Here is a 26312-nt window from a genome sequence, read left to right on the forward strand (position 1 = left end):
AGAACACATCTCTTATCAAGGAAGGCTGAGAAAGCTGGAGTTGTTCAGCCTGGGGAAGAGGAGACTCTGGGGGGACCTTACAGCAATCTCTCAGTACCTATTGCGGGGCTGCAAGAGCGGCAGTAGAGGCACTTTTTTTACCAGGGCATGCAGCAAGAGGACCAGGGGTGATGGCTTCAGACTGAAAGAGAGCAGGTTTAGATAAGACATTAGGAGGAAATTCTCTACCATGAGGCTGGTGAGACACTGGAACAGGGTGTCCAGAGCAGATGTGGCTGTTCCATCCCTGGAAGTGTTCAGGGCCAGGCTCGATTGGGCATTGAGCAACCTGGTCTAGTGGAAGATGTCCCTGCCCATGCAGGCAGGTTGGAATTGGTTATCTTTATTGTCCCTTTTAATTCAAACTATTCTACAATACTGTAGTTGTCAGTTTAAGTTTACCTACATTTTAATGACAAACTGATTGCTATATTTTTTTAAGGAATGCTGCCATCAAATTCCAAAGATACTAAGTACCAGGACTTCAGGTTGAATTTAACTTTTCAGGTATTTTGACCCTCAATTTCAGGGCATGAAAAAATATACCCTTTTACCTGCCCTCATTTTATTTTCAGAGGTATGTTTTCAACACTTTTTTCCCCCAAAATAAATTCCCACAGAATTTTAGGTACTTGTAGTCAAAGGAGTTTAATTTGACCTCACTACAGAGGGGTACATGTGAACTCAATGAACTATCTCTATTGCTCAGCAGGAAGAGCAGCTTTCAGTAGTAGAATTGTATTACTCAGCTGGGAGTCAAGATTCCTTGAAGTTCACTAGATGACAGACATGGTGTTCTCCTATGTTGGGTGTTGGATGAAATGACAGAAGTATGCAGAACAGATCAGAGACAGCAAAACAGAGTTTCAGTGAAAGATGAAGAAGAAGGAAGGGAAGGCCAGTGGGATCAGTGCACATGCTAGTTCTCCACAGAAATCTACCCTCAGCTTAAATTCATCTTTTCCTTGTAAATCACCAAGGTTGATTTCCTTGTAAATCAACCACTAGAGGATGTTGCATAGCTGTTGCCCTGATCCAAATCTCTTGCACGTGAATGTTATGCAAAGGTGCTTGGCATTCATAGGCTTTTTGTTTAACAGAACAAACTAATTCTTTTTGCTCTTTTGAATATCTAAAATTACTTCTTCAATAATACTTTTGAAGAAGTATGATTGAAGAATCATACTTCAGTTGTCTTCAACATTAGATCTATTTTATAATTTACCTCCCAGTTAAGCATACACCAATATCAAGGGGATGCATATTAACATAATGCACCAGCTCTTTAACCCTGGAAAATTAAAGAGCCCATCAAAAAATGGGAAACAATCTTAGAAGCCTGCCAATTGTTTTGATGAATATTGACATTGAAAGGAAACTATAAAGGTTCTGACCATGTTAATGAAAGATCAAAGAAGATCTGAATCCAGGACATAGATGTATGTGGTTAATGATGAGTGGTTAATGAATATGCATTTGACCAGCACTGATGCTCAGTTCACTCCCAGTACAGTATATGACACAACTGGGACTTTCAGTATATCACACAACACACCACAGGTTGGGATTATAATATGTAAAGGTAGGTGAGTGCTATATGGCTGAAGTGAGTGTCAGTGAAAGTCAAATGTTCAGCCCTGGGATGCTGCTCTCCAGCACTGTCATCATAAAAATCTTCCACAGCTCCACCAAAATATCCTCAATTGGTTTAATGAGGTGGCCTGCATGTTCCTGTTGATTGCTCAGCACTGCTGCTCAAGACAAAGCAGAGCACTTTGCAGGGCAGAGTGTGGGTCTGGCATAGACGGTATAGTTAGATATGGAACAGTAAAAATCAAGCTAACCTACACTTCTTTAATCACTTCTGATAAAACCAGAGTTACAGTATTTTCTTTCCATGCCCAAAGTACAGCTTTACTGAATGACAAGCTGTCTTCGCTCTGTGGAAAAAGCATAGTGCCCTTTGTTAAATGAGTTGGATAAATCATGATTTTGCCAGATTACTAGAGTAATTAGGATTTTTTTCTGACAAAGACACTAAACTTCAGATGACTCTAGAATTAGACCACTGTTTTGACACTTGACAATGAACATTTATAAAGATTATTTCTGCAAGCTAATGGAAGTTATGCACTATATATCTACAGGATTACATGTGTTATAGAACCAGTCACTGATGCACCACTGAAGTCCTTCAAAGCTGCTATACGATTACATCACCTGCACTTTTCTGCAGCACCATATTATATAGAGCTACTTAAATTTTAGATTTTCTACACCTGTGAACATGCAATACATAATGTATAAAACATGTAAAAATATTTGCAACTCTAGCCAATACATCTTCACATAAAAGTTTTGCTCTTCCATTATCCACATAAGGACACAATGCCCTCCCAGTCTGGAAGTTTCAATCAATTCAGCTGAAACAATATTAATTTTAGGAATATGAGATAGGAAGATAGCTTCTTCTTTGCCTTCCTAGGTGGTCAAACAATTAATATGTGGTTTTTTAAATTATAATATATATTTCTATATATAAAAAAAGATCTTCTATTTTTCACAGGATCGCAGAATAAGCTGAGTTGGAAGGGATCCTAAAGGATCATTGAGTCCAACTGTTGACCTGCATAGCACCATCCCCTCCATATGAAGTTGAGAAATGAAGAACATCTTTAAAGAAGAAAAATCAATCCTGTAAAAAAACCAAATCACCCTACCAGCTTCTTACTCTTCCCTCTCTTCTCTTCCCCTTTCAGCTTTCTCTTCTTTTTCTTTCATTATCAGAAGGTATTCAGTACTCATTAAAGACATTAATAGGAACTAAGAGGAGAACTCCACACTAATTACAAAGCAAAGTAATTCATTTTTCCAGAAATATACTGATGCTGAACAAAAAGAAAACAAACTAACAAGAATGCCATAGTAACACAGTCTGACTATTAGAAATGTCCGCTCAGGCATGGTAAAAACATTAAGGCTCATATCCTACTGTTCTTAATTGCCTTAGGCTGCAACATTAGGGTGGTCAGACAAAGACTAACAAGAAATAAATGCCAAATCCTCCTGGACCCAAGCAGCAATGTCATGAGTAAGAAAGCGTAGTAAGTATCACTTTAGCAGGCAGAGTCGTAACAGGCTTTTCCATAATCAATACAGAAATTTATTCATTGATATTCATTGATCAATCCTAAGCTAAACTTAGGCGATAAACCTAACTAACAGTTAGGTTTACTAACAGTTGAATGAATAGTTTCCAACCACTCTTTCCCTTTTGACATCTTTACACAGTCTTTACAAAAAAAATGCAGACTGCTCAATATAGGAAGTGTTACACTAATCAAAGATTGCATAAAAGAAGCTAAGTTAGTATAGAAGGTTAGAAAGTACTTTCCTTGCTAATTCATAATTAAGATACGTTTCATTTTTTTAAAAAAATCTCTATTCTTCAACATCTGGTACTTCTACAGCACTAGTGGTGAAGACCTCTTCTTCCTTATTTCTTTCCTCACACTATTGCTTACCATGATTCTAAAATTACCTTGAATGCTATAAAACCTATAATTTCTCAAGACTGGGATTCCATTATCTTAGTTACTCTGAAAACAATAAGGCCACTGAAAAGAAAGTACAAACCTCTACAACTTTACTTGAGGTCCTACTTTCCTCCTCTTATGGAGTGTTAATGATGCTAAAAAAATATTAAAAATTAGATACAACCCTCCCTTCCTCCTCCATACAGGGCTAAATTCACAGTGCTTTGGCAGAGAAGTTGCTGCACTACATAGGATGAGGTAATGAACTTCCCTGTATGGACACAAGACCAGGCCAGGATTGCAGATGAAGACAAAAGAGACACAGGCAATGACTCTTAAGCAAGAGCTGGAGTGAAGAGCTGCCCAGGCAGAAGCAGACAGCAGACACAAAAATTAGGAAACACTGAGTGACTGTGGCTTATGGGGAACTGAGTTTTTTAAAAAAAGGAACTACCACAGGCAATGCCTGCTACCTGGAAGTTTCTCAGCAGAGGTACTTTCCCCAAACAGTAAGACAAAAAGGTATTGAACAAACATGTGTGATGGGGTGTTCTTACTCAGCTCAGTTTTGATAGTGAAAATTCCATGAGATTCATGTCCACATCTATTTCTCCACAAACTCCAGTGCATTATCCAGACTTCCTGGCTTTGATGCACACGGAGTCCACATACAAGACTGCTTTCAAAACAAGTCAAACAAAATGTGCCTTGGTGATTTTTTCTTGTTGTAAAAAGTGCAAGATTTCATCCATCAGGTTTCATAAAACGAGTTTCAGAGGAAGATAATGCCACATTCAGGCAAAAACAGGGCAATATCCCTGTGCTCAAAATGGGACCGCAGCCACACTCCAAGCTGACGGGAGTGGTGGAGACTGGACAAAAAGTGTGCTGTCCTCATGCCATTAGAGCCCTAGACACAGCAGACCCTGCCACATGACAGACGGCCTGCTCAGCACTGTCTCTGGCAGTTGAGGACTGTAGGCATGTTTTTGCAGGTGGTCATTTTGCACACACAGAATTCCAAGCCTCTGCAATAGCTGTCATCCAAGGAAACTTCTCCCCAGGTCAGACAACATGAACACTGCACATGGTATTTCAGGCATTTGCTGATTTAGGAGAGGACAAAGACCTTTTTGCTTTTTCCACATGTCAGCATACTAATCCCACAGCTTTTTCCCAGTGTCCTGCTAGCTATTCTCCCCTAGCTTGTTTCTGAAGCTGTAGCAAGCTTTTGTTACTCTAAGCAGCTTGAGATTCCTGAAAAGAAATGAGGAGACTGATTAAAAGTGCAACTATAGTCAAAACCACTTAATAAACTACATCATCCAAACACAGTCAGTGTTGTTTAAGGAGTATAAGTCAACAAGCAAACAGGAAACCACAGTTCAAAGCAACAGGAAACCACAGAATTTTCCATGTTCATAAAATGCTCTGAGATCTGATAAAAATTGTATACATTTGGGGAAAAGTATTGCACAACATTGGCTTCCAATGTATGGAAACTGTTCTGAAATGTAATCCTTTTCTGGATGGCAAATAACTGACAATACCATCTTGAAGATAAAATTATGAAGTTGAACAAACACACTCAGTGCACTTGTGTAATGACTATGACTTCAGATTTTTCTTTCTGTCTTACACACAACTTTCAGGTACAATCTATATATACAATAACAACTTTCATATCTCAAAACAAGATTTGAGATAGTAAAAAAGTGGAAATTACAATCATGTAACCAAATCAAAATCTCTCCCATCCCACCAATGGTTTATCTAGTTCTACATCCACATTTTTAGACCTTAGACCGGTTCTTGCTGTTATGTTTTGGTTTATTTGAAGTCAGCAAATGTTTACAAAGTTGCTACAAAAAAGCTTGTTTTCTATATACAGTTATCAGTTAATATGTGTAACTGCCTATTTAGCTATAAGTTCAAACTATAAGTTTTACAGACTGTGCTCTGTAGCTATGTAACACTGCATAGGCAGTGCCTTCAAGCACTTTCTAAGCTGTTTTATTTCTATTTAAGAATCAGCTTTTAGTATTAGATTTTTAAGCACTTAGGAGTTAGCACAGCATCACAAGAAATAACTGCCATTTTTCAGGATTTGAGGGGAGCAAAATTTTCTAGAGACTTTCACTAAACCTGTTAGGTTAAGTAAAAAATACATTTACCTTTGCCAGAAAAATAATTGTATACTGTCTCTTACGTCTGCAAGGACCTGAAGTTTTAACCAATTTGTTTCAGCTTGAAGTAGAATATTGCACAATACTTAAAGAGAAAAAAGGTATAGGAAGTCAGTAGAAAATAATTTAGTGATTACCAGAAATCTATTATCTTTCAAATGTTAGTGCCTGTATAAAGACTAGTGAAAATCTGTTAGCCATTTGGACAACAGAGGGAAACGCTGCACTCTATTTTCATACCCTAATACCCCACACTTTTGAAAAGAAAAAAAAAAACAATAAAAACCCCAAACAACAACCTTGCAACATTTTACTGTGGGCTAAGGAGTATATAGAAAATATGTATGTATACAGCTAAATGCAAAGAATATAGTTTTATACAAACCACATTAAATTTGATGCCTATGAGCAGACAGAACTCGACTTAAAGTCAGCAACTATAGACTTTCGTTACCAGAAAAACTGTTCCCTTGAATTATTGCATCAATTAATAGCAGTTTTATATTACACAGCCCACAAGTCAGGAAAGCACATAACTTCAAATATTTCTGAAATCAATTCCTTTTGGTAACATTTTGGCACATCCACTAAGATGCATGACATCTTCAGAAGGGTAACAGAGCTGGTGAAGGGACTGGAGCAGAAGTCATATGAGGAGCAGCTGAGGCAGCTGGGGGGATATAGCCTGAAGAAAAAAAGAGACTGAGGGGAGACCTTATCACTGTCTACCACTATCTCAAAGGAGGTTTTAGCCAGGTGGGGGTCAGTCTCTTCTCCTGGGTAAAAAGTGATGGGATGAGAGAAAATAGCCTCAATTTGCACCAGGGGAGGTTTAGAGTACGTATTGAGAAAGAAATTATTTATGATAAGGGTTTATCAAGTAGGGTGCCCAGGGAAGTGGTGGACTCATCATTCCTGGAAGTGGATATGGCACTTGAGGACATGTTTTAGTGGTGATCATAGCGCTGGTTCTAGGCTGATTGTTGAACTTGGTGATCTTACAGGTCTTTTCCAACCTCAACAATTCTACAATTCACAGGTATGCAATCCTATAAAATAGTCTGTTTGGGGAACAAATGGATGTCTCTGTATGTACCAATCTCAACCAAATGCTCAGGAAGCCCACACACAGTACCTTCCAGAGAAGGAAGGGAAAGAAACGAGGTAGAAGAGTTTCATACAAACAGGCACTATAAGACAAACACGGACAGCATTTAAAATGTATGTATATTGCCATCACATAAAATCCCAAGAGTTAGGATTACCATATCCAGGGAAATATAGCTCTTGCTACTGAACAAACATGAAGACAAAAGAGATAGTTTACCTAATTCCTCTTCCATCTGAGCTTACAATTTGTGAGGGACTCATGAAGCATCTTAGTAAACTTTAGAAGAGTAAAGAGCTTTCTCCACAGCACAGATTTACACTGAGCTGTAGGACAGCACAGACATTACAGTCTCACAAATTTAGTAAAATCAACAGCATGGAAGGTGGCAGAGTTGCAAAGTTGAGGACAAATCAGTGCCCACTACTTAAAATTAAGGCTTATATAGTACAACAAAGAAAAATCCCAACAAAACTCTTAAATTTTTGGTATAATGATAGTGAACATGGAGCTCTTTACAGTAAAGATTAATAAAGCTACCTGTAGGTTATGCATAGGGAAGTGTTAAACAGATTAAAAAAAAAAAAGAAGGAAAATAAATACTGGATTTGCTTTCACTTCTGCAATTCTCTGGGTTTGTTTTAAATGCCTGTTCTCCAGTGCCCCCATATTATTGTATGCTGCTTATATTGTATGCTGCTCAAGTTCAGCAAGTAGGCAACCAGCTGAAGTGTTGCATTCCCAGCAATAATTCATCACTGACTGTGAAAGTTACTCCCACAGCTGAATGATGGTCTATGTCTCTAAGCTTTTCCTTTTTTTGTCCTTCCACACAACCTTGAAAAGCTCATTTGCATAGCAGGAATCCAGGGAGAGTTCTGGGGAAAAAATGAGGTAACAAAAAGCATATTATCAAGTACTCTGCTTTATCTTCCTTCCTTCCTTCAGCTCTTACTTCAGTTTAGTAACTTATTCCAAGAATATAGGTATAGGTATAGGTATAGGTATAGGTATAGGTATAGGTATAGGTATAGGTATAGGTATAGGTATAGGTATAGGTATCTTCAGAATTTTTCTAGGTACCTAAGTGATTATTCCTCTCAATTGTGCAAGTAAGTGGACAAAGGTATCTCTCAATAAATGTTTACCTTAAGTTTGTTTTAATTACAAAATTGGACAGAACTAACCATTAGCTTTTAATAGCTTAAGAGCAGCTAAACTATGTTAGGTAGAATTTTACAATATATTATAAATTTATCCATAGTGAAAACACTAAGAAATCATGACACTAAAAAACTATAATTTCTTCTTGAATTTTGCTCTGTGCAAAAATTCCCGTCAGGAATCCAAGACAGGATTTCTTCTCTGGCTAGAACTAGAAAATTAATTTTAAGATGTACAGTTATTTTCCACATCTAGTCACTAGAAGTACTTATCAGAAGTAAACAAAAATTCCCCAACTTAATGTCAGGTTCTAGTCTATGAACAAAGAATCCTGAAATAACAGTGTAATGAGATGTTTCCGAAAGAAGTCTAGATATTAACATTCCTACAACAGCCCTTACATGCAGTAAGCTAAGCTACGCTGTATCTGGAATAAGAAATAAGCAGGCAATGAACTGTCTAAAAACATTCGTTTCTCTCCATTCTACAGCAAGGAAATCCAGCTTAGCCACACTTGCAACACAAGCAGAAAAGAGAAGAAAGCAGAAAGGAAGAACTAACGTTACTCATGCTTGTTAGTAAAATAAGTTTAGAAAGGCCCAAAAGCAATCCACAACCAGGCTTTCTAGTTAGTTCCCCAGTTCCTTGATACTCTCTGTACAATTTTTCCGTTGCAATCTTTATCTAAAATCTCCCTTCAATGGAGTTCTGACAGTCAGACTACTCTTAGAGAACCCATGTAAATATTTTAATGGAGAATATTAAGTAGTTTAACTGCTTAGCTTGAGTTTCTACTGTTATTTAACAGAGTACTTTATTTACAAAGTCATGGAACAATTAAGTTATAGTTTCCTGTCTTCCTGCACCACCAGTTTTCTTGAGTTTAAATAAATGGATATTTTCTATACATGGTCCTCGGGAACAATATCTATAGTCTTCAGAATCATTACAAGAGCTACAATTTAAAGGGGGGTGGGCAAAAAAAAAAAAATAAAGAAGCCCCTTAGACCAGCAGCACAAGCACAGCTCTCCAAACAACAGAAGCTGAGAGAGCCAGAGCACAAAGTTGCTTTGGGATCCAGAGACACTGCTAGTGAGGCAGGAGTTTGTGTGCTGCTTTACAAGCGGGCGCAGCAGCAGTCTCCTTACCAGGGGCATGGAGAAGGATGAGGAAAATGAGGAGGAAGGCTCCAGATGGGACATAATTTTCAATCTCTGCAATCTCCAGAATGCAAGCCTATTCATGACCTGCATATTTTCCTTTTCACATTTCACAAACACCCTCAAATCAATTAATGGATTCTTGAAGAGCTGAAATTCAGTAGTTTCCTTTGCAAAATAATTTTCAGCTTGTGATAAGGACTGTTTATGCCACTCATAAGTAACTAATTAGACCAATTGATGCTGACTAAACAAGGTAAGAATTAAGCCAAATTGCATGGGGCCACTTAGGCACTGTTTCTGAGGCAGAGATAGGTAGAAACAGCACCTTGCATGGTCTTTGATGCTAATCATAGTGGTCAGTGGGATTTAAGGGTCATACAACAACACTGGTAGAAATGCCAGCAGATTCAGAAGACTGACAGACTGAAACTCCTCACTTTGTCCTGACATGAAAGCATAAGACTGTCTGTAAATCAACATCCTCTGTTCTAAAGTTTGATTAGATCAATTTAGTGGATGTAATAAAATCCTTCAGCAGCACTGACAAGTGTCATCATGTACAGATAATGCAGTATAAAGGAAGTGAGAATAGAGGGATGGCACTAGGACATGAAGATATGTAAATCATTGAAATAATAACAGTGGCAATTCTACATAATCTTAGATTCTATAAAATACAGCAGAGTTCAATAAACAACATAAACACAGTATTTTTCTGATTTGACATTCAGTGTGATTTTGCATGCTCCATCAACTCGCATCACTGCTTAGACAAGAATTTCTGTTCTGATGGCTGTATTTCACAGCTATGGAGCAAAGTGGCAAAGCTAGGGCTTTTGACAATAGACTGATGAGAATTCTGGAACCTAGAAAATAATAGAAGAAATACAAAATCATAGAATCAAGTCATCATGTGTTTCCATTTAGATAAATGGCAATTATATGGTAACCAGTGATGCTATTTAAAAATTAGCCTAACTGCTGTTTTTCTAATCATCTTTGACTTTGAGAGACAACGCTAAAATAATACTAGTCATAATTTTGTTATTGTTAATACTAGATGTCTTGGCAATTTGCTAACAGCAGAAAACCCAAGGAATACATATCCTCCTTGTTTATTACTCCACATTTGGAATTAGCCTTAAAGATATGTCTGTACTAAAATGGGGTTTCCTCATTTGGCATCACAGTCTTGACCAACTTCTCTTTGCTTTTTAATAGCTTTAATTCATCTCCTTATTGGCTCTAAATTTCCATTTTGCTTCCCTGTAGACCTTCATACAGAAATAATCACACCTCCTCACTACTTCTCACCCAATCAACCACATCCACTCCATCTTTTTCCACATCTCCAGATTATTAATTTTGACATGCTTTCTCCATGTGAAAAAGCTTTTTCTTTAAGTGGGCCTGGCACTTGTCACACCTTTAATTTCCAGCTTAAAACCCACAAACAACATATTTGACATTAAGAATTCATCAGTTAACAGTCAGTTTCAAGAGCTTTTCACTTAACCCTCAAAAATAAATACTCTGAAACAAACCACTAGACTACCACATGTTAACTGCAGATACCCCAAACCTGAATTCATGCTTCCACCAGAACCAGTGGAAGTATCAGAACTGATATAAAAAGAGGCTGAATAGACATGCATTTCATCACCAGGACTTCATCTTCAAACAATTTGCAATCCCAACCAGAGTGCTACAGTTGCATGTTAAGTTTCAAAGGAAAAAATAATCACTGTTCCAGATCAGAAGATGAGAACTGGATCATTTTATTTGTATCAAGGAATTGAATTAGACTCCTAGAAAGGTAAACAAATTAATTTTATATTCAGAAATAACAAATCAATTTGAATCACCCATTGACCACTACAGGAACTATAAAGACTCTTTAATTCACTTTCAGCATGTTATTACTATGCCAGCAAGTTTCTCCCTTCTGATAACTTACAGCCGAGTAAACACTATTGAATTTTGGATGCAGTGGTTGAACCTATATTGACCTCTAATGAGGAATCCCAGGTCTGTTTCCCTGATTGTTCACAGCACACTTACGCCAAACACTCTGAGACATCCAAATATCATTCCTGACAGGTAATGCAGTTTTCTCACAGGATCACTTAAGGTATTCCTAAATATGGCTCCAAATCCTGTCTCTCCCAATGACATGCTTTGCACTGTCAGGCAACCTCCCACTGTAGTGAGATGCAAAATAATGATAAGGGGCAAAATCCATTTTTAAATATACTAGTATGAACATACACCAAGCATGGAGCAAAGAGTGCTCTGCACAGTCCACTACAGCAGCTGACAAGGGAAAAGTTAGGTTTGCATAGTAAGCATCAGTCAAGGAAGCACTTATGTGAAGTACTATGCCATGGGGATGAACCTCAACAGGCAGAGAAGGGCAGTCACACCTGGACTAAGCTGCTCATTCCACAGATAAGCAGCTCATGAGGAGAGAGCAGTCAATACTGTCTACTTGACTTGAGCAAGGCTTTTGACACCATCACTCATGTCCTCATTGACAGATTCAAGAAGTGTGGACTGAATGAGTGGACAGTGAGGTTGATTGAGAACTGGCTGAAAAGCAGATCTCAGAGGGTCAAAATTATTGGCAAAGTTGGAGGCCTGTCCCTAGTGGTGTCCCCTAAGGTTCAATACTGGGCTCTAAATGTTTAACTTGTTCATCCTTGACCTGTAAAAGGGGGCAGATTTCTCCTCAGCAAATTCAGTTATGATACTATGCTGGGAGGAATGACTGACACCTCTAAGTTCTGTGCAACCCTTCAGAATGACCTTGACAGGATGGAAAGACAGGTAGAGAAGAACAATCTGAAATTCAGCAGGGGCAAATGCAAGGTCCTGCACTTGGGGAGGAACAACCCCAGGCACAGGCTCGGCCTGACCCACTGGGGAGCAGTACTGTGGAGAAGGACCTGGGTGTTCCAGTGGACAACAAGCTGCCCATGCACCAGCAGCGTGTCTGGGTAGCCAAAAAGGGGGGCATTAGGAAGAGCATTGCCATGCAATGGAAAAGCAGGTTATGGAAGGTGATCCTGCCCTTGTACTCGGACCTGGTGAGGCCTCTCCTAGAGTGCTGTGTCCAGTTCTAGGCTCCTCATGGCAACAGAAACATGGAGCTCCAGGGGTGGGTTCAGCAGAGGCCACAGAGATGATGAAGGGTCTGGAGCATCTCTCTTATGATGAAAGGTTGAGGGAGCTGGGGCTGTTCAACATCAAGAAGAAATAACTGAGAGGGCATCTCATTGGTGTATACAAGTCTGGAAGGAAGGGTCAAAAGAAAATGGACCAGTGGTAGACCATCTTCTCAGAGGTCCCAAGCAATTTGACAAGAGGCAGTGGGCAGACACTGATGCACAGGAAATTCCACCTGGACATGAGGAAGAACTTCTTTATTGTGCAGTGACTGAGCGCTGGAACAGACTGCCCAGAGAGGGTGTGGAGTCTCCCTCACTGGGGATACTCAAGAGCTGTCTGGACACAATCCTGTGCCGTGTGCTCTGGGATGACCCTGCTTGAGCAGGGAGCTTGGACAACATGACCCACTGTAGTCCCTTCCTATTTTACCCATTATGTGATTCTGTGAAGACAACAGTTCTGGAAACATGAAACGACATCAGTACTAGCCACAGGTATTGCTACTGAAATAATGTAAAGAAACATTTTCTCACTGACAGCTCATGTACTTCCTTTGATTGTGCTGGTGGAGGCTGGTAAAGACAAAGTGTTATGTGTTGTACTGGAATTAGATTAGCAACCACTTTGCAAACAGCACTTCAAAATTTAGCTTATGCTTCTGAAAGGCACTTATGATGACCTTAGTTCCAACCCCAAGATAGCAGGTGGGCGTCAGGGCTTCACTCAGATGAAAATAATTTTTTAAAAATCAGGTCTCAGAACACTGCTTAGCATTTTGAAAAACTGAGCAAAAAAAAAAAAAAAAAAAAATAAGGGTAGCACACAGTTGGTGCAGAAGTTTTGGCTCCAACTGCCTACTTTAGAAGCCTATACTTACCAGCTCAATAAAAATATTCAGTAATAAATGCATGCTACTACAGTTAAGAAGCATCTAAACAAAGAGCAAGAACCAGTGTTTTTAAGAGCTAGTTATCTTAGCATGCATTTTTTTAAAATTAACAATTTTCCTTACATAGTACCTGAATGAACTGGTAGGGTTCCATACCTTCAAAACCTATGTATGAAACGAGAACTAGAAAAGCCTCCCTCACCCCCACCTGTGCATATCAGAACAGATATTAAATGTATCACACCAAGCCCCAGTGTTTCTGTACCCATGATATAAATAGTGCCCAAAACCTAGCAGGCTCATTAGCTACTTACAGAATGCTTCATTGCAAAATCAGTTTTAAAGAAGGCTGCATTTAAAAACATTTTAGAGCTGTATGCTAAACATGGTATAGTCTTCTCAAACTGGAGCACTTAGGTGCTCCCATGGTTATGTCCAAAAGAGGCTTAACTGAAGCATCAAATACTGGTCAATATAGCAGAAACTGCTATTTCTCACTCACTAACAAGTTTTGTGTTTACAAACAGACTGGTTAATACAGTAAATAGAATGCCATGAGCAGGAAGTACTCATACCATAATTAATTGCAAAATCTTTTCCAATGTTACAAGCAAATGAAGAGTAACAGTTCTTCAGGAAGATGAACAGTACAGATATAAGAAAAAATAATCTACGTTTTCCTGAATAAGCAAATTCTTGGGTTTTACAAAAACATTAACCAGTGGCAGAAGTACAAAGACAAAAAGACAAACATGATGGTGAAGCAGAAGGCAATGTCTGCAAGATTTAGATGTGAATTCCATCTGTAAAGGCTGACTTAGCACAAGTGATTTGAGGAGGACCATGTCCATCTCTGAGTACTCAAGACCAGCAGTATTCTTTATATGTTGGATTTGCGGTTGTTACTAAGGAGAAGAAAAGGACTCTTTAAATATATTTTAATGCCAAGTAAAATTGTTCTTTGTAAAGAACAATTATAGAAGAGGCAGATTGTCTTTCTCTGTCTAAGAACTTCACCCAGAATAATATTAATTCTCCAGTTCTGCTAACAATAAAAGTGGCATATTTGAAAGGGACCCTATAATACTCATCATTCCATTCCAGTAACAGAAAAAGCTACATTCCAGTAGCTTTTTCTGCAGTCTGATTTTAAAAACTGTAATTAATGTGGACAAAAGAGGAAGCTTTGTTGTTGTTTTTAATTTCTATGTCATATTTTAGCTGAACAAATGCATGAGCCTCAGTAAAAACTACTTCAGATCTTAAGTAGCCTATTAAGATCCATTGTAAGAGACATGGGCAGCATTTACATTCAGATATGAGGTTATCTTAGGGAATGTAGTGCTCAGTGCTCGTTTCACAAAATTCAGCCAAAATGGACCATTCTTTAATCATGTACTTCAGCACCAGTATCTTTTTTATGAAAACTTCTCAAAGATCCTTTGTAGTTTTACTATCATATGTAGCCAGACGTACTATCTGAGCTCTGCAGTACTTCTGAGAACCATGAGTACCTATGACTCCAAACAGCAGGACACCATCTATTCCCAAGCACTGCTAATAGTTTCCTAGTAAAAATCAGCTCCTCCACATGTCTAGATGAAGAAAAGGGACTTACACTCAAACGTTGAAAAAGCACTTGGAAATCAGTATCCAGAAGCTGAAATTAAGTTAAATCCAACAGAAGTGTTCCTGTCTAATTGCAGGTTAACTCTTTTAGTCACACACAGTCAGAGAAAAACCCCCAAGTAGTGCAAAAGCAAGGATTAAAGCAAATAATCTGAATATGCACTTAGGACCCCAATTTACTGCATACAGCCAATTGACAAGATAAACACAGCACATATTATTGCATATGCTTATTTCTGTTAGTATGAGAAGTAACGTAAGATACCTGCCATGGCTGTGTACTCCACAGTAAGTCAGTGGAGAAAACAGGCTTTTTTCCTATATCACACAGTACATTCTTTCAGAATTATGGACTAGCAGTCTGTTGGAAATGAACAGGCCTAAGAAGTAGGCTTAAGAATTGTGAGAATACATGTCAAAGACTATTTATTTCATCAACACTTCATTGTAAAGTGTTGACCATTTAAAGCTTATTCTTCAGTTTTCAAAACTCTGCGAAGATATCATATGTCCTGTTACAAGAGATTCAAGATTAATCGTGGATCCATACAGCATACTATTTACACAATAAGTAATTTCAAAGCACTTTAAAAACCCAAATTCTATACCCAGCAATATAACCTATTATCATTTGGGTTTAGTGAGGTTTTTTGTTTGGGTTTGGCTGTGGTGTTATTTTGTTTTGCCACAAAATACACTATTCAAAGGGGAAAAATAATACCATTTCTCAATAAGCTGAGATTCAACCTAGTGGACAGTCACAAAAAACCTTTCCAGACCTGAGCTTCAAAACTGAGGAGCAAAGTTCAACAGGAGTAGGTCTGAGTTCAGACCTTTTTAAACATTTCCCACCAGAGTAAACAGACACCACTGTAGTAAAAAGTAGGTCTCTCCCACCTGTAGTCGCCCTTCCCTTGTGCACACCCCTGCATTTGCAGTCAGCTAGGTCACAGTACAGACGTAGCTCACTGCACAAACATTGGTGCTGTAGTAGACAAACGGAGGAAGCAGTGCTTGCTTTCTGTGATTCCCACCATTTGGTGGCAAGATCTGTGAAAATTAAATAATCAGGATGTTTGAAAAGAGCACAACCACAAACATCAGCAAAACAGTGCCAGTGAATCATCTGCATGTATGTGGAGGAAGAAGAAAAACCTGAGAGGAGCTATGTATTTCAACTTCTGCCCTCTCATTACAGAAAACAAGCAATGCAGTCTGCTTAATTTACCTAACTTGATAATCGTTACTTAAAAACCAGAAATCGTGACTAGTTACTGGAAAGGTCAATATAAGTTTGTATCTGGCAATCCAACATCATCTATTGCATGTTTAAACAGTATTTTCCTAGACAAATTTTTTAACGATGACTGGGATTCATCACTACTTGCCACCAAAAAAGTGTATCAGAGCACAGCCTGTTGCCAGAAGCATGATTGTGATGCAGTCCCAGAAAATCAATATAATATTGAAACACAGTTCAATTACTTCACCAAATGGAGCAATGCCACTACCAGGACTCTGTGTAGATAAAACAGAGCTCAACACTGCATAGTGCGAGGACCAGGTAGAATAAACCCACAGCTCCCTCTAGCCTCTTCTCCCCTCTAGTATTTCTGTCCTGAACACAATACTAATTTTGGTGGATCTCACATGGCTGAGCCTTGGGAAATATAAAAACTTGAAACAGAATGGTAAAAGAAGTCTACTATCAAAACTGGATATAAAGCAGATTATGAAAAAGGTTTTTCATAATGCAATGCTTTCATCACCCATTACACCTTAAGACTGAATATATCTGAAAAAGCCTTGCAGGAAGAACAGCACAAAACCCTGAGCTAGAAAGCATGTTCTTTGAAAATTTTTTTTACAGAAATCTTTCACCTAAGTGGGGCTTTTAAATAGGGCATTTATATACATGTTTCATGGTATCTTTAAATTAGAAGAAAAAAAATAGAAGAGGTGGTGTCTGGGGGTTTTTTTCCACTTTAAATAATAAAGAATACTTAGTTTCTTTGTTCACTGTCACAGTTAACTGTTACTAACACTATTACCACACACACAGGGAAGCCTGAGAGTCTTCTCCAGTGCAAAACTGTCTCAGATAGGAAGCGCACACTGGTAAAACACAGGCACATGTACACATACTCATTCAATGTCCATTTGAGGCCTAGTCGCAGCCTGCCTGGGTATGAACACACCAGACTGGTTTCCTGGGTAAGCACCTCTTAACTTTTAACCTCTGGACTAGCAGAGACCTTGGTCCTTGGTAATTATTTTAGGCCTCAACAACTTCCAAATTAGAGACATCTAAAGGAGACGAAGAACAAGGTTCTAGTCTAGCTGAAGTATCTGCATTGTTTATATGGTTTGGAATACCTTGGAAAACCATAGCTTCAACTAAAACAATGTCCAAGGCACTTATACTAATGAGAACCTACCAGTAAATTAGTGTTACATCATATGATAATGCTCTTCACTGAAGTACACTAGTGCATAGACACAGATTTGAAAGGCAATGATTTAAAGTGATTAGCTAAGAGCCTTTAATCAAATTACAGTTTTATGATACAACCATAAACCTTAAATGTTTTGCAACAAAAATTCCCATAAATGTGATATCTAAATTCAACTTAAAATTTTTACTAATTAGCAGGCAGAAATACTCTGCTCAGCTCTAGTTAAATGTCATTGCCTTCCCTGATTAGAAGGGCTGACTTGTTACAGAATTATAAGCCACTGCAATTTCTGTGGCTCCAAGACTGTGTATTTCCTTAGATACTGGCTCAACATCTAGTTGAGTCCTGCAAAGATAATGGTAACTGAGGTAGAGCAAACACTGTTTTGGAAAAAGAAACCACAAGAACTCATATAACACACACACACATCTGATGCTTGCCTTGAGAGTAACAATAATGAGAATAAATACTGAGAATAAAAATGAGAATAATACTGATAATAAAAATAATCCCAACATAATGAATCAGAAGGACTTAAATGTTTATTTTCAGCAGAAGTAGGATTTTTCCAAAAGGGTTGGCCTATAAAATCTTGATAACGCACGGAAATACCAAAACAGATCAATTGCAACCTTAATTCATTACAAATACCTTCACTAAATCAGCAATCATCACCTCATGATGCTCAGGACATGCATTTATGTTTCACCAGGCCAGAAGATCTGGCCTGGTTCAGATTTCTTATGCTTGTTTTGAAGTCAAAGTGACTGTGACAGAATATAATTTAAACATGGTAGAAGTCTACACATATTGAAAAGTAGTTTATTAACACGCAGTCTGTTTTGGTATTTATACATTACTAATTCTTTACAGAAAACCAAGTTTTGTCATCTGTAAAACTTGTTATACTCTCCATTCTGCTACAGAAGACAGCATAAACTACTTTGCTGCCATTGCTCTCACATAATAAGCACCTCATTTTACCCCTGAGATGGCAAAATGGTCAGGACTTGCAGTAACACTGAACTACTACCAAGAAGCTACGCCTTCCGCTCTACTACTTCAAGCATTTCTGTGGAGCACAGCTGATAGAAGTATTGCTAAAACAAAGTCTGGGGGAAGCTACCATTAAGTCTTGTGGAAGGAAAACAGGTCAAAGAATTTGAGTCTGGAAAAATTCAATAACACTTCTGGGTCCCAACAGCTTTACAGTGTTCATGTGTTGTTACCCAGATGGAGAAAGCAAACTGAAACATTTCAGCACAAGACTGTAGTTTCTCCTGTTTAAAGAAATGTGTTTGACTAACCGCACATACTTCAAATAGAGTAAGATCTAGGAGTGGATCAGCCAGTTGCAGACTACCAAAAATTAAAATACTTTTTTCTAGGCAAGTGCAGCACTAAAAAGTATACCCTAAAAGACTAATCTTTCTCGATATTCTCCAGTCAGCTTAAGAACCCTAGTATTCTAATTCTGCCATCTCAAACTGACACATATCATAACTACCTTTATGAGGATAGCATACTAAATATAGGCTAACAAAACTGAAGATCAAGTCTTTATAAAAAGACACTTTGACTAACATGACATGACAGAGATGAGCACATCTTCCAGAAGCTTTTACCTTGTAATTCCTTATAATTCAGCATGAATGATGGGAAAAGCAAGTAGCAAATTTAGATATTTGTCCACCGCTGTCATGTAAAGGCCATCATGTGAAGTAGTTATGGAGAAACTATGCATCAATAAATCAGGAATTAATACTAGATATTATGTTTAATAGGACATCAATTTCTGCATCTCTCCAGAATTCACAGCTGTGCAGCTTCCCCCATTGTGTTTGTAAAGAAGTGTATTAATTCCAGCCTAAACAACAACTGCATTCCTGTCTCTACTTTCCCTGCTCACAGATCGAAGTACAAGCTGTACCAATAACAAGAAAAATATAGTAACAGTTCCAACTTGAAACACAGTACTTACCTGGTCAATGCATACAACACCCTAGGCTGGGCTGCCAATATAAATCCTGGGTATGCTTTAGAGCTGTTATTTGAGGATTTTTAATGCAATCAGACTTCTGATTGCATTGAAGAAGACAGATGGTGCAATACTAGCAATGAACACATGAATACATGTAATGAACTAGGACAGAACACAAAATCCATGTTTTTCTGTTAAAGAATACTATATTGTATGTAGTCGATCCAACAAAAGGCTGTCCACAATGGTTATACCACTCAACAGTAACTATTCATGAGAACTTGTTTTATGCAACAGGAAGGAGGAATTGGGAGAAGTGAGACAGACTGGCAGATAGAGAAACAAGAAAGGACATTCTGTGCGTCTGGCCTATATAACCCACAGGGCTTGATACACTTACCTTCTGTGAGATGAAGGACACACACAAACATACAAGATACAGCAATAAGAAAGTGTCCTGAACTACTCTACATTTCTCTAGTTTCAAGTTTCCCCAAAAATGTTTAACAGTAGCACTGGCCCAAAGCCCAGTTACTCACCAGTTGGTTTCCACCACACACCCAATGGATAATTACCTGGCTTGCCTGATGGTACTGCATGTGCCAAACATTGCACAGCAGAACAATGAATTCTTCATTATATGTAATCAGACTAAGAAAGCTCCTGCTGGTTTGGCAAGCCAACTTCCCCCTCCCAAAGTTTTCTGTGTTCTAACCATTGAAATAGGTGAGATCTCCACCAGTCAGGTACTACAAAATCAGTCTACAAGCTCACACAGCATACCAGCGCCCATTAAACACTGAATATAAGACACAGACCATCACATGACCCAGGTACATTGAACTACCAATGATCTTGCAATTTGCTTATAGAATGCTCAATTTTTAGACCTTGGTAGAGTATAGAGTATCAACTGTTGAATTAAAAGCCCAGTGCATCCTGGTGTAGAAATACTCTGAAATCCATGGGTACTTGCATTTAGTAATTAATTCAAAACAGCTACCAAATCAAGACCTCTGCTCTGAACAGTAACAGATGTCTGATACTTACCTACAGTTGCACTAAGTAGGTGCTTGCCCTGGCCTGGGTGTGCTCACTCAGATTTAGAGAGATACGGGCTTATCAGTAACACATTCCTACATTTCAGGGTTTGTCCTTCTTGTAAGAAGATGGTCTGCAAAGCAATTCTATATTGCAATACCCCAAAGCATACACTCTAAAATGTGTTTAATATATTCGCTAGCAAATTTAGTGTTCTTGACCTTAATGTGCCAAGATACCACTCAAGTCATCACACCAACAACTGTGTTTTTTAAGATTATGTCAGCTCTCAACAAATAGGGATTTGTAGTGTTTATTAAGAAGCTATGACAGTAAAACACTAGGAGAGCTGGAGTTCTGGAGACAAAATGTTTGCTCCTCTTCAACAGTTCAGTGGATTTGTAATATGATTAAGCTTAATCCAAACACCTACAAACACAGTATTGATTTTAAATCAATGAGAAGGCTTCCATTATTTTAATTTTACATAATCCTGTGTGTGATTAGCAATTTTAAGTGTATACCCCAAAAAAATTATCATATCATTTAGACTTTTGGCAGAAACATCACTTTCTTGGATACATAGACAGCTGCAAGTTTGGGCTTATTCTGCTCAAATTTTTTTAATGGAAGGGAAGACAACAGAAAAATAAAAACAGGCCTAACTAGCAAGGAGTCATTCCTTCCTACATCTTGACCTGTGACCCCAAGTGATAGCACAGAGACAAGGATGCAGCTGTTATCACCACACATGCAAGGAAGTCAATAAATTGAAGAATTCAAATGTCCTAAACAGCTAGAGGAGACATCTGTAACTCCCATAGTAATATGCCAATTTCACATCCGAATTCCTAAGTGACCAAAATACAAAGGACATGATTTGTAACTTTTGTAGACTGCCTCCACCTTGCAGTTTGCCAGATCATACCAGGTTTCTGTTGCTTTGGAACATGGATGAGTTTCCATTCCACTTTCAGACAAGCCCGGTAGGATGGATTATTTTTTCAAATCACTATACAAATTCCTAAGGATATGACTGTGGAAAGTTTTCACACGTATCTATGTCACATTTTTATCTAATAATTTGTATGAAATCTGACTAATTTTACAGATTTCATTCCTTCTAATTTCCTTAAGCTCTCAAGTGGATTCCCCAGTTTACTAGGGAACCTGCTGTGAGGCAGACTTCCTCAGAGCCTTCAATTTACTGAGAAATTCCCACGTAGTTCGACATTCTCTGAAGACTCCAGAAGAGCAGAAGCGAGCCTTCCTTGTTCTGGAATTTCACCCTAGCGCACTGAGTTTAAAGCACCCGTTTTCAAGACTGAACATCACCTAACAACCCGAGAGGGGTCCTCACAGTGAGGAACTGGGAGCCGAGACGGCTCTTCCAGAATTCCGATGTGGCTACGGCGGAGACAAACCTCTGCAGATCGTGGTGCGCCCCTCACGGATCGCACGGCTCTCCCCTCACGGGGCTGATGCATGGCACCGACTGCAGCAGGATTCCTGCTGCTGGCGCACCCGCCAGCGAGACCCCTCGACTCCGTGCGCATCCAGCAGCGCCCACAGCTCCGCGGGCGGCCGCTCCCACCCCAAGCCCCGGCACCAGCCCGGCGGCCCCCGCGACATTCTTACCCCATGGCGGCCGGCAGCGCCTGGCACCGGTGGTGCCGCGTCCCCGGGGCGCTCCTCGCCGCGCCGGCAGCTCCGCAGCCCCGTGGCGGCGGGGCCGCTGCTCTGGGCTCGCCGCAACCGCCGGGGGCCGACCGGGGCCGCCCGCGCCCTAGGGAGCGCCCCCCGCGGGCCAGGCTCCCATGGCCACCGGCCCCGCCAAGCTCCCGCAGGCAGCGGCTCCGGCCCCCGGGCGGGCGGCAGCGGTGGCTTCGGGGACGGACGAGTCCCCTCCTGCAGGCGAACGGGGAGGCGCTCGCCTTCTTCGCGAGAGACTGGCGGCGGCTGCGGCGCTTCTCGCCGGGACGTGCGCGGCCGCTGAGGGCTCCGTGTGCCTCAGAGGCGGAGCGGGATGGGGCAGGCGGTGCGCACAGAGCTCCACGCCGACGCTCCCCCTAGCACCGCCGCCAGCAGCGTGGCGGGCACGGATGCATTTTCCCGAGAAGGCAGAGCGAGCCGTGGCACCGGCGCTGGCATCGGACTCCCGGCGAGAGGCCGCTACCGACGAGCTGCGGCCGCGCGTCGCCCGCGGGCACCGGGGCGCCGCGTTCCCCCGATCCGCCCGCCCGCCCACCCCCGGCTGCGGAGATGCGGGGCACCGCTCCTCCTTCCCGCGGTGGCGGGCCCGCTCCTCGCCGTCACGCCTTCTTCTGCAGCGAGCGGGCGGGCATCGTCCTGGGGCGCGGCGGATCGGTCACTGACAGCGGGCGGCGGGAGGGGCTGCCGCCGTCGAGCCCGCGCTGTTCTGCGGCGGGGCCGTGGGCTCAGCCCCGCCGGTGGAACGGAGGGAGGGAGCGATGGCCGCCTCAGGCGGTGCCCGGCTGCTCCGGCGCCACCGAGCCGCCGCTTGTGCCTGCTCGCATCCCCCGCCTCCGCCTCACACCTCCGCCACCGCCCGCTCGTCCCCTCGCGGCGGGCTGGCGCAGCCGCCGCGCGGAGCCCGCACCTCCGTCCCGCTCCTCCTTCCCGGGGAACGGGGAGGGGAGGGGAGGGAAGGGGCGAGAAGAGCGGAGAGGAGCCGCGCCCTGCCCTACAGCCCCGCGCCGCACGCGGCCACCGTGCTCCTGCCCGCGGCGGCACCTGCCCGCTCTGCCTCCATCCTCCGCCCGGGGAGCTTTAAATAGAACACGTCACCGCGCTCCCCTACGCACCGACGTCACGCCCCGCTCCCGGCGCTGACGTCACCGGGGTGCGGAGGATGATGTCAGAGTAGTCCACGCCGCCGGAAGCTCTTCTATAATAGGGAACGGCGGCGGGGGGGAGAGTGGAGCGGGGAGGGCTCGGGGTGCTGGCGGCGCCCGGGCCGCCTCCTCCCGCCCCCGGCCCCTGCGGCGCCGTCTCCACGGCAACGCCGCGCCCGGCGGCTCGGCGGGGAGAGCCAGTGTCGCGGAGTCACGGGCGAAGGCGGTGCGGAGCCCTCTCCGGAACGTGGCTACTGCAACTTCCCAGCCCTCTGCCTTGCGAAACAGGCCCCCGTCCCCATGCTCTACAGACACTCTGCAGACACTTAACACAGACGGCGTTACCGGAAAAACGGGGAAGAAACACGGCAGCCGTTCTAAAATTGTCCCCCCAAAAACCTACATCCCCGCACATCCATGCTAGTATACTATGGAAAGGAAAGAGCCAGCACTGTAGGCTGGATAGGACCTGCAACATTAGGCTGAGTTCTTCAGTTGTGCCATACAAACAGCAAGCTTCTAATCCATCACAGTTGCCCGAGCTCCAGCATCATGTATCATATATCTTGCAGGGATATACCTCATCTTAAGTTCTGCAAATACTTCCATTAACTCCCTGAGATTCCCTTAATTTGTAAACACTAGGTTTAACTACTCCAGTACACTGCCAGTGGCATTGGGACGCCCCAGGTGGAACATGCTCCTTGCTAGGATGTCTTTCAGTATATTCATGGCATTTTCTGCTTAAGTGAGGTTGTAGCTACCAGAGACATATTAAACTACAATGAGCATAAGAGGAAGATATTGATACTATACTAGATACCAATCGCCACATAAAAATTGAAGAAGCCCAGAATATTAACAGTGTGTGTTACACAATTTTACAGCATGATAAAACCAACCATGTTAGAACTGTTGCATTAACAAAGGGTTGCTTGTCCTCTCATAGAACCTCTATTACTTGTGACCAAGTGTATCCCATGAAGAGGCTGGAATAAAAGACAGCTAAAGCATTCACCTAACAATCTGATTTTCCTAGAGTCAGGATGCACGTTTCCAAAATTTATTTTAATTTACAGGTGCATGTTTTACAGACTTGTTTCAACATTTTGAGCTCTAAAAGTAATCAGCTATGGGAAAAGCAAGGATGATAAATTAAATATCAAGGCAAACCTACCCCAATCACAATCATAGGAAACCCAGCATGAATCATTACTATGGGAGTAACAGCAAGGCATACTGCCTTACAGAAAAGAACAGCTTCCTCAGTTGCCCATTTCTCATTTCCCACACACCACCTCATAAGCTACAGTAAAGGCACTGAAAAAAAAAAGAGCTAAAAAAACTTTAGTCTGAGTGACAACAGTCTACGGTTTGTTGTGTGCAGCACTGAGAACCTGCATAGTTATGATGAGGCTGCATTACTTTGCACGACTGCAATTGCTGTGGTTGGGCTTCACCTGCTAGCTCTGAAATAGGAAGTTCTATGTATTTTCCGCTAAAAATCAAACTATGTGTGCAGGCTTCTATCATAAAGTGGAGGTACTCTCTGGTGTTGGGGTGGGGGGAAGATGGAGATCCACAACTATTCCTTCTTCTATATGATTAGAGTGAAAAAGATCAAAATTAATGCCAACTAGGCAAGCATAAACAACGAGTAGCTTGTATGTACGTATTCACTGATGTCAAGTAGCTGGGAGTCTATATTCATTAGCTTCTGAAAGTCTGAAATGATACTCCGGCATGACCTGCAGTAATGGCAGGTCAACAGCAAGGAAATTAAGGTTTTAGTTTCATATGAGTAACTGTTGCATCAGTTTTGTTCTTTCAGCTCAAGCTTACACACTAATGCAAATGCTTCAGTATTTCATTATGCTCATAGTATTTTGTTTAGATATCACAAAGATGATTCCATCTGTCTCTGCCTTTCAACTTGTTCATATATTTGTCTTGCATGAAGTATACTTTTCTACAGCATGGATACAAACTCAGAAATCCCCAAGAATGAAGATAAAAGAGAAAAATATAAAAGTAGACAAATACACACTGAACCCTGCGGTGAAGAATAGTGTGTTCACTTGAGAATCAGAGGTGTGAACAGAATCATGGACACAAAAACGTGGAATATCAATAATGTCTTTATTGACTTGTGAAATAAATGAGCTGTATATTTCATGCCCTTCTGTAAATAATCAAATATGAGTACTGGTATGGATAAGATCCTGGGTAGGGGGACAGAACTGTAGGGACAAAGAAACCTTTACTTCAAGTAAATCTGATTTATTTTTCATTCTTAATTCTTCATTTAAACAATTTTTATTTATTATTATATTTAAGTGCAGAAAGTCCACCTAATTGATTACTTCTCTTCCATATTTATTGTTACATTGCCTCCAGTTCTGACAGGTTTCTCTAAGATTTAAACTTTGTCTCAATTAAACCCTTTTACAATCTTGATTAGTTTCCAGGTTGATTTTGTCAAGTTAACATTATTTGTCTTGTGGAAGAAGCCTCTGTTTATACTTGCCAACCTTACTGAAATCCCTTTTCTGTCTTGCCATTTCCCAAATTAATATATGATACAAAAACATGGTGATCTATGTCAGCTAAGGCAGAACTGTACATACAGATACAAAGTAAGCAAGCCAGGTGATTAATCATAATATTAACAGGAGAAATACACAATCACCTCATCTTGAAGACTGAAGTGATATAAAATGGAGAATTTTAACAGTGATGACAAGACTTTTAGCTCTAAGTTAATTGCTTTGGGGTTCTTCCCCTGGTATTTTAGAACGCTTCTCTGTCTAGAGCACTTTGATGGAGGCAGTCTTGAGCATGCCTGGAAATCATCAGCAGCTTAGTGGCTGTTCCTTCACAAAAATACCAAGTAATGCCACAATCAAATTAAGAGACGGATGGCTTCAGGCAAGGCAAAGCATGGGGTGGTGCAGGAGCAAGAGTGTTATGCTGCAGAGTTGGAGTAGCATAGTCCTGGCGTGTATATTCATAGCCAGCTATTGAGCTGCCAAACCCTGTTCTGACACTCTAGCCCAGGGTGGCCAACCAGCTGGGGCAACACCTGTAAACTTGGCA

The 26312-nt window shown here is 41.0% G+C and overlaps 1 protein-coding gene across 1 annotated transcript in view; it reads right to left on the reverse strand.

Annotated features, from left to right (window-relative positions):
* Positions 1 to 22083, reverse strand: part of HOMER1 (homer scaffold protein 1) — an 87113-nt gene extending 65030 nt beyond the window's left edge. Inside the window, exon 1 of the mRNA XM_058043830.1 lies at positions 22000 to 22083. Within this exon, the coding sequence (XP_057899813.1) occupies positions 22000 to 22004 (5 nt within the window). The 5' untranslated portion in view covers positions 22005 to 22083. The remainder of the gene's footprint in view (positions 1 to 21999) is intronic.
* Between the last annotated feature and the right edge of the window lie 4229 nt (positions 22084 to 26312).

The sequence above is a fragment of the Melospiza georgiana genome, chromosome Z, assembly GCF_028018845.1.
Source record: "Melospiza georgiana isolate bMelGeo1 chromosome Z, bMelGeo1.pri, whole genome shotgun sequence".
Classification (NCBI taxonomy): Eukaryota; Metazoa; Chordata; class Aves; order Passeriformes; family Passerellidae; genus Melospiza; species Melospiza georgiana.